This window comes from Vombatus ursinus, unplaced genomic scaffold (genome assembly GCF_900497805.2).
Source record: "Vombatus ursinus unplaced genomic scaffold, bare-nosed wombat genome assembly UNPS02014803.1, whole genome shotgun sequence".
NCBI classification, from domain to species: domain Eukaryota; kingdom Metazoa; phylum Chordata; class Mammalia; order Diprotodontia; family Vombatidae; genus Vombatus; species Vombatus ursinus.
Genome location: NW_020954581.1, coordinates 2,859,090 through 2,868,352, shown reverse-complemented (window position 1 = coordinate 2,868,352; position 9,263 = coordinate 2,859,090). Strand labels below are relative to the sequence as shown.

Sequence of the window (9,263 nt, the reverse complement as noted above, 5' to 3'; positions counted from 1 at the left end):
GCTGCATCTTCTAAATTTTTTAGATGGATGATTTTATTTAATCTATTTCACAGAGTATACAATTAGCACCATTCATTAGTCATGGTATCTCCTGTTAGTTTCTTATGTTTCCCAAATTTGCTGATAGCTTAGGCAGTTGTTCACCTTTGTTGTATCTGTCACTTAGGCAGATGGTAGGAAATCTGGAATAAGGTATATTTAAGAGAATCTCTCCCTTGAGTTTGTTGCCTTCTAAAATAGCCCAAGTTAGAATTTGCCAACTCAACATTGTACAAAGAGAGATCTGTTGCACCTTGCTCACAAGATAGTCATTAAATACTACAGGGTGCCCATGTTTTCTGATCATAGATGATAAAATTTAAATTTAGTGAAATAGTACTTTACTGAGACAGATAAGGAACTGAAGGTTACTGGAAGTTGCTAAGTATTTATAACGTCATTAGAAAGGAGAATGATGCTTAAATTCTTTTTTTTTAACTAGATTTCCTGGTAATAGATATTAGCACCAAGATTGCCTTTTTAATTTGGTCTAGTTGGTTGTTTTATTGACTTTCAATTCTCTGCATAGATTGTAATATGTTTATTTTTAAAAAATTTTTATTTAATTGGCTTTTTTTTAGACTATCATATATAAAATGCCTTTATGTTTATTGATCTCATTATTGGATGTTTTTACATTAAAAGGCTATTAAAGTCAGGGCTTTTAAGGCAGATATTACAAGGTATTGTTTTTTTTAAATCACCACCTTTTAGTTGAGATGAAATGAGAATGTTTTACTAAGTGAAGCTCAGAAATGTGCTGTTTGATACAACAGGAAACAGAACAGCAGTAGTGGTTTGAATACCCTGCAAACAGGAAGTTTGATACTTACATAGCTCTTAGTTTCGATGTTAGAAGTTATTGAGCTTCTTCTGGCCATCGTCTCTGGTATTGAAAAGTCTTATATAGGTGAATGGCAGCTAGGAGGGAGCTGCCTTGTAACCAGTGCACAGGGACTACCACTACTCTTCAAAAACTTGAAGGTTTTGCTAGCCGATTGTTTCATAGACAGACTAAGGGTACAGCCCATGATCTGAAAACAGCTCTGGAAAATGACAGCCTTCATTTCTCTGAGTACACTGCCTTATGGGACAGATCAAGTAAGTCTTCCTCTGGTAGCCTTCAATTTGAGATAACTAACAGAAGCTTTGAGAAGTTAATGATTGAATTTGATCTAAAGAACAGCATGTTGTTGGAGGCTTTTTCTGGCTTATAACTACTTCTTCCTTCGTAGAAGGACATTTTGTGAGCTCAAGTTGAAGCTACTCCCATATTACTTCTTAACTCGTGCAGTTTTATTTTTCTTGATCATCAGCAGATAGGCTTTATCATGGTGTTTTGTTAGCCCTGGTGGTGTCTACGAATTCTTTAGTTTCAGATAAAAATGACTAGATTAAAAATAATTCGCTTTAAGTCCTTGGAGGTACTAAGCCTCACATGTTGTGGAAATTGATTATATTTTTAATTGAAGGGTTCTGTTATAAGAATGACAATGTTTTCGTTTGGATTGCAGTTTGTGAAAGTCATTTCAGCATTGTAAGCAGGATTCTACAAAGTTAAAAGGTTCATGTTATTGTTTTACTTAAAATTTTGCTTATAGAATTATACATTTAATTGTCTTCTATAACTTTTCAATGCTTTTGTATAATCTGTAATTTCTGGCTAATCAAAGCCTAGAATTTTATAACAAAATGATCATAATTATTTTGATTCATACATCAGATATTCTCCAGGTCATATTGAAGTGTTTAGATTATATTTTTTCTAAAACATGAAATCAAACTATCTTTGGGAACTTTGTCCTTTTATTTAAAAATTATGTAAAAATAGGAGCATCTCCTCTAAATTCCATCTCACCTTAGGCTCTCCCCTAAATTGTTTGATTAGCTTCTTTGATTGGATAGAAAATGGAATACTCCAGATTATCTTGTACCCTTTAATGGATTTATTAATTGATCATCAAACTACTCATTCAGTGCTGAGTTTGTCCTTTTTGGTTTATATCAGTTAAGGACATATGCCTTTCCTCTGACATACTTACTCGTAGAGTGACCCTGGGCAACTCATTTAACCTCTCAGTGGCCTAGGAAAATACCTAAGATGACAAATCACAGAGAAGTTATGAATGCCTATCACTAACCCAGGAGTTAAGGGGAAAAAAAGCTACAATTTAAAATAAAATGCTTCATCTGAGTATACTAGGTCTATTTGACTTCTCTTCTTTCATAGGTTGGATAGAGATGGTATAAACATATGCATTTCAAAAATGTTATACCTCCTGTCAAGATATTAAGAGATATAAAAGGGAAATTTATGTAAGGTATATTGGTGTAAAGACCATTCATTGTTTTCACTTAAAGTGTCTTGATCATCTTTAAGGAGGCACCACTATATAGCTAATAGTAGCTCTGCATTTTAGTGGAGGAAACTCAGACCCAATTTCAGAGTAAGTGAATAGTTCTGTTTACACAACGAATTAATTAAAATCAATTAAAAGGCTCCCTGTAACAGAAGTTTCACCCACATGACCTGCTGTGGTCTATTTCCTTACTCTCTTAAGCTGCTTTAGAAATAATTATTATTCTTTATAAAGGTCTAATAATCTAATAGTACTTTAATTGCTAGGATTTGGACTTACACATTTTTGATGAATGAGTTTCTTTAGTAATAGCTACAGAAATTTAGGAGTGGGACAATGTCATGAGCAAAAGACCTCTAAATGGGGTGTGAATATAACTTGTTACCTCATGAAAAAGATGCTGTTAACACTTAGCCTTAGTATAAATTTATAAGCTTATGTAAGTAGAATCTTTTTGGCTATAAAAGTGCAAACCTAAAAGGTATTAGTATTCAAGAAGTCTCAGTGGTGAATAAATAGACCTCATGGTTCAAGAACAATGGAGTTTTATTAATCAAATAATCTCCTTATTTGATTATCCCTTTATTTTTAGATGACCATCAAACATGCAGGAACAAAAATGTGTTAGGATGTGCATTACAAAGAAAAGTATACTAATAGTACTTTAAGTGTTAAAGAAATTATTGATTTATGATATAGAGGAGAAACTACTAAACAGATAAATTATCTTCATTATTTAAAGATTGTAAAGGTTCATATTATACAATAGTGAAGTAGAAAAATATTTAAATGGCAGCCTTCCTTCATTTCTTTAATAAAATGAGTGTTGGCTTATTAACATCCTTAGAATAGGCACTGTTTGCATACAAGCTGCATTCTTCTTAGATGTAGGAAGCATTTACTTGCATAACTTGTTTGACAAGGAAATGGAATGTCATGTACACTGATGATAATTTGGTGAATATAATTGTTTCTAAAGTGCTAGTTTAAGAAATTCACTAAGCAAAGAGGCTGGCGTGTATAGCATCAAACAAATGAGATTGTGAGCTATTGAGTAAGTCTGTTGACTATAAGGTAGACCTAAGGTACCATTCAACCAGATTTACCTCCATTATTTTTTGCTTCTAAGGTGACATCGATATAGATAGTCTTTGGAAATGGGTTTGGTGTTTTTGATTTGCAACTATCTAGTAGCAGGAAGTTGATTCCTACTCAGTGATACAGATAAGGGGGGCGGGGCATGAACTCTTTATATCTTTTAATACGCCCCATTTATCTGGCACCATGTCAGAAGTTTCTTAGAGTCATTTTAATTGATACCCTTTCTAGAACATTACCAGAAAAGTAGCCTCCTTATTGACTACCCCCTGGGCACATGGAATACCTCTATTTGCTCTGGCTCCGTCAAAAAATCAGGAAAATAACTACTGTAGACCCTACGATTGAAATGATATAGTGATGTATTGGTCTAATTCTTTTTATGAAGCCAACTCAAAAATGCTATCTTTTGTGGCACTTAAAAACTCACTCTGTTTGTTCTATTTTGACTTTTAAATTTTAATTTAAAAATCACATTGTATCTGTTCTTTGCTCTATAAGTCTTACAATGAACCTCTTTCTCAAAAGAGTATAGTTATGCTGACTTGTATAATGACTATTCCAGAAGCACTGAGTTCTTAAGATGATTACTTGGTTTATATAAAAATATATATTTTTAATTTGACAATTCATTTGGGAAATCAGTAAGGCATACACATTGTGAAAAGTTTAAAGAACAAAAAATAGTATATGATTACTTGCCAAAATGAGTTACATAGGTTTAAGAGTATTTGCTTTTGGTAGGCAAGGAAATGAAAACACATAGAAAGTGAATGACTTGCCCAAGGTCATACAGACAGTAGATGGCAGGGCTGGATTTTGAACCCAAATTACTCAACAATTTGATGTTGTTGTTTCCACTAGTGTCCAGAGTAGTTAATGTGATTTGCTAACACCTCTGACATCTTACCAGTAGAATCTGAAAAACACATTATAAGTCTTCGAGTATTACCAGTAGCCTCTGGTTTTTGTCTTCTTAATGGCCACTTGAAGATTCTCATGATCAGCAAGCCAGGATAAAACCAGTTTTAAGGGGCAAGAAGCTTAGCGGCACTTGTAATACTGAATTTAATAGAAGTTTAGAAATGTTAGTATGTTTCCTTTTTAAATGTGGGTATATTTAATGTTACATTTTTTGTCACTTTCAAAGTATAGCAAGCTTGGGTAGTTTATCTTAGCCGTACTATGCAATGCAGCTCCCTTTCATCCTGGCCCATGAAAAATAAAAACTATTGCTAGTCTGGTAATAAGATTCATTGCAATAGTCACTGCCAACAGGGCAGCATTTTAGCATCTATGAGATTGGCTGGTAGCAATAAGATCAGAGTGTAATTGAAGGGTATTTAGAACAAGTCGTTTTGTTTGACTTTATCCAAATTCAGGATGGAATCAAGAAATAAACTCTGTGCTTGAGAAACTGTAATTCATAAATAAACTTTTATATCTTGGAGAGCTGTAAGGAGTATTACTGCCAGATGAGCACTGGAAATGACATATGAGGGTACATTTAAAATCATCTAACACCAGAAACATAGAGGAGAATCCTATGTGTTTGGATTGATTAAAGGTTTTGAGAAACTTATTGGTTATAAGTGAACTGATAATTCTGGTCTAATGTTGCCATGGTAACAATTCATGCTAGGTATAACCGAGAACATCTTAAACACGCTGGCGTTTAAACTTTTTTTTTTCCTCTCTGCCATTTTAAATTGCTGTTGTAGTGGTGGTATATGCAAGAGGAGAGGATGTCTAGATGAGAGCGTAATAGACAAAACCATCCATGCACGTCTTGGCTCCTCTCTGGTGTTAGCTAGTGGCATCTTGGGTTGGTTAGTTGGGCTTTCCTTCCAGAAGTTTTCTTAAGGAAGAAAAGCCTTTTTTCCATTTCGGTGTGGCTTCAATGTGTTTACAGGATCAGTGCTTCTACCTCTAGAGATTAACATAACTCACAATACTGTTAGATGGTTATTATAAGCGAAGTGTTTTAGAAAGACTGGTTTTCAGCATGAATGGTAACTCTTCACTTATTTATTAAAGCACATTTAGATATGAAGGGAAAAGCCTTTCCTTTCCAGAGGGAGACTAAGACCAGTACTACATTAAATTAAAAGGTGTGTTGAGGCTTTTGTGATCATTCACTTAGAGAAGCTAAATAAAAGTCTTGTAAAAACTGGAAAATATGAAGAGCCCACTATCAGGAGCCAATGTTAATATGTAAGTTCCTCATTTTTCTTTCATTGGGTTTTAATGTGCCATTTTAAGGCTTTCATATAAATACTCTTATAAATCAATGAATAAAAGCCATGAAATTAGAGGAGAAGATTTATTTTCTTGCACCTGGCTCCTAAAAATAATCAGGTTATTGTCATTTGAATACTTTTATGGATCCCAACACTTAAGATTTTCATTTGCAATGATATAAAAAACAAACATACTAGCCAGCCTTGAGATAAGGTATAGATGAAGACTTTATTGGGATACTTGGAGACAGGGGAGTATAGTTAAGAGGATGCTCTATTTGGAGCCAGAGGACATGGCTTCAAATGATGGTTCTGCTACTTCCCACCTGTGTCACCTTGGGCAAGTCATTTCTGCTCTTTGGGCCTCACTTTCCTCATCTTTAAAATGAAGGGATTGATAATAAGTGATCACGATGATTCCTTCTAGCTCTAAGCATGATCCTATGAACATTTCTAGCTTTGGTTAGAAGAGAAATTGAAATTCAGATAAAATTGTTTCTCTGATTTCTTTGATTAAGAATTTTCAGAACAATCTTTAGAGAGAAATAATAACCCACTAATGCTTTAAATGGGATAATTAATCTCCTATTTGGTTTTATAACCTAAGCTGTTTCTTTAAAAAAAAAATTTGTATAGTCTATTCCATAATAGAATAGAGCATTAAATTATACATTTAAAACCAAACCTGCAATTTTAGAATAGATATCCACATGTACAAGACACAGCATGGTATAATGAATAGAGAGCTGGGCTTGGAGTCAAGAAGACCTGAGTTCAAGGCTAACATATACAGGCTATATGTCCCTGGGCAAACATTTTAACTCTCAACGCCCCAGGCAAATCTCTAAGAAGATAATATAATTTGCAGATTGAGGTCTTGTTGGTCCCCTATAATGATTGTATACTTTCTAGCTAGATCTTGGAAGTAATAGTCACACATTTGGCACATAAGGTAGCTCTTTAGAGATTTTGGCATTGGTGGAGGCAGGAGGGTAGTTTGTTATTACCTGAAAAAAAGTGTTCTTTTTCCCTTCCTCTGGTTTCTCTCTGACTCACATTCAAGAAAAATCTGTATATAATCCACATTTATCTTGTCCAGTCTTGTCACTTCTATTTCTCCATGTCCTCCATGTGAGTAGAAAAGGGATGGTAATGAGAGATGGAGAAATAGAACTAAGAAAACTTGATCATGGATTGGATATGGAAGGTGAAAAAGAAAAAATGAACCTAAGGACTGGGAGGATAAAAATAGAGGAAACTTAGAAGTTCCAAAATTAAGGCATAGGTCTGACTGTGTTATTCTCTTTTTTCATTGAACAATCATTAAATTGCATTGTGCCTTTATTGAGATAAATGAAGGAAAGTCACTTTTGGAAAATTGTTTTTAAGACACATTTTTTAAAACAAAGGCATCATATTAGGGAGTAGGTGCTAATCTGCCTTACCATTTGGATACTAAAATATGCACTTATTGGAGAAAAGAATGATTCACATTCTATATACTATAATACCCACTTTCTGTATAGCCAAGCTTTATGTTTCCCACTGCCTATTTTGCGCTGTTTGTTAATACTGTTAGCTTTTTTTTTTTAATCTTGAGAGATGTTTTCTAATCAGTTACTTTTAAACACCTAAAATAATTATCTGCAAATAACTACTGCTTGTTAATCACTTTTTGGCATGGCCTAGCAAAACAAAAAAACACTCTAAATGCAATTTATTAAAATTGAATCCCCCAAAATGGAAACAAACGAAGAACTTGTTACTCTTATATAAATATTAAGCAATTTGGTCTCAAATTAATGTGCCTTTGTGTACTTTTTTAAAGTGCTTACTGGGCTCAGATTCTTATAATCTAGCCAATAGCTTACTAATCTTCAGACTCCTTAAGAGTCTGCCCAATATGGCGGATGTTCTAATAAACCTTGTCTTTGGCTGGAAAAAAAAGTGCTTGCTGTAAATTCATGTATTAGAATTGAACAGAAAAGTGTTTTCTCTGACTGCAGGCCTCTATATTGTGTTGTGCTGTTGTGGTCCTATGCTTTCTATGATGGTCTGCCCTCAGTACTTATACTTGCAAACAGACTTTTGTTAAAGGTGATTTAAAACAACAGAATATCATCCACAGCTGTTATCAGGACGGATATTAATGAAATTAATAGATGTTTACATGTAATAGTTATTTTGTCTTGTGTTGGTATGAAACATTTAACATCACCTTCGACTCTGTTTGCAGGGATATCATTGTTGATGTGCTATTAGATTTGGAATTGTCAAAGTGATTTTCATAGAATGATATTTTAGAATAATTTTTTAAAAAAATGGGCCCAATAGCAGTGCTTGCTTCATATTTAGAAGGAGTAAATCATTGTCTTGTGTTTCTGAGATGCATGCTTTTTGACACAGTTATCATAGTAGACATAATCAACATTAGGTAATTATTTCAAACAATTGTGATACACAGTTAGCAAAAAAAAAAATGCATTTTCTCCATTTTCAGTGAGAGACTTCCTGTCCAAGGCCAAGGAAGAATTCTTGAGGAAATGGGAAAATCCTACCCAGGTAAACAATTTAAAAATTTTCTATGACTTTAAAATCTTAGAGAAAATGAAGGCCTGATTATTTCCTGAAATGATAAACCAACTTAAGAACTTTTGTTAATACAGCAATGATTATGATATGTTTAAATGCTTAAAGTGAAAAAATGGTGAATTGAAGTTTGCAATATGGATCATGCAACTTTGAACAAATGTAGATGCTACTTATTTTTATAAATTTTGAAGAAAATTTAATTTTGCCAGCTTTTTAATATGCCATGATGCTTCTAATAGTAGTCATAATATAAATATTTGATAATTATTATTCTCAAATACCAGCAATGTTAAGTACTATTGTCTAGAAGTGTAAATGGTATATAGTTTAAAAAATATAATCATTATTAGTATCTGCCATCATACCAGTTGAATAAGGATTACTTTATAAACTCAATTTTATTGGTAAAAAGATGAATTTAGATGTGTTTTGTTTTTCTATTCTCATTATCTAAGCACAGTGTCTTAGATAGTTTAGACATGGAACAAATATATGCTGGAATTGAATTTTGAAAGATAAGATTAAGAATAACTTTTAAAAGATTTTTTTCTTTTATAAAATTTTAATTCTTTGGGGAACTAAAGAAGAAGGTGGAGATTTTGGCTGTAAAATGAATTTTGAAGGACTTTTTGTAACATTGAACTTTAAATATTTAAGAAATCTTTCTACTAAGGAATATTTAATTCTAAATAATCATAGTAATTTTATAATCCCTGCCAAGGTTTTGGGGGTATCACTTATAATTTAAAATGCAGTCATACTAATAATTGCAAACACTATTTAAAACATATAACAGAGAAATACTGTAGGAGATAGGGAATACTTTGAGCAGGGGGAAAAAAGGAAGACCTGGCAGAAATGAATATTTTGTACAAAATTTTTGTACTAAAGGTTTTTAGGCAGGTAAAATGCTGCATTAGCCGTTGAGAAATAG

At 33.0% G+C, this 9,263-nt stretch overlaps 1 protein-coding gene across 1 annotated transcript in view; it reads left to right on the top strand.

The window, feature by feature from the left end:
- The first annotated feature begins 882 nt into the window (after positions 1-882).
- Positions 883-9,263, top strand: part of PRKACB (protein kinase cAMP-activated catalytic subunit beta) — a 36,726-nt gene continuing 28,345 nt past the window's right edge. The window contains 2 exon segments of the mRNA XM_027873975.1: positions 883-1,140; positions 8,238-8,299. Of these exon segments, the coding sequence (XP_027729776.1) occupies positions 954-1,140; positions 8,238-8,299 (249 nt within the window). The 5' untranslated portion in view covers positions 883-953.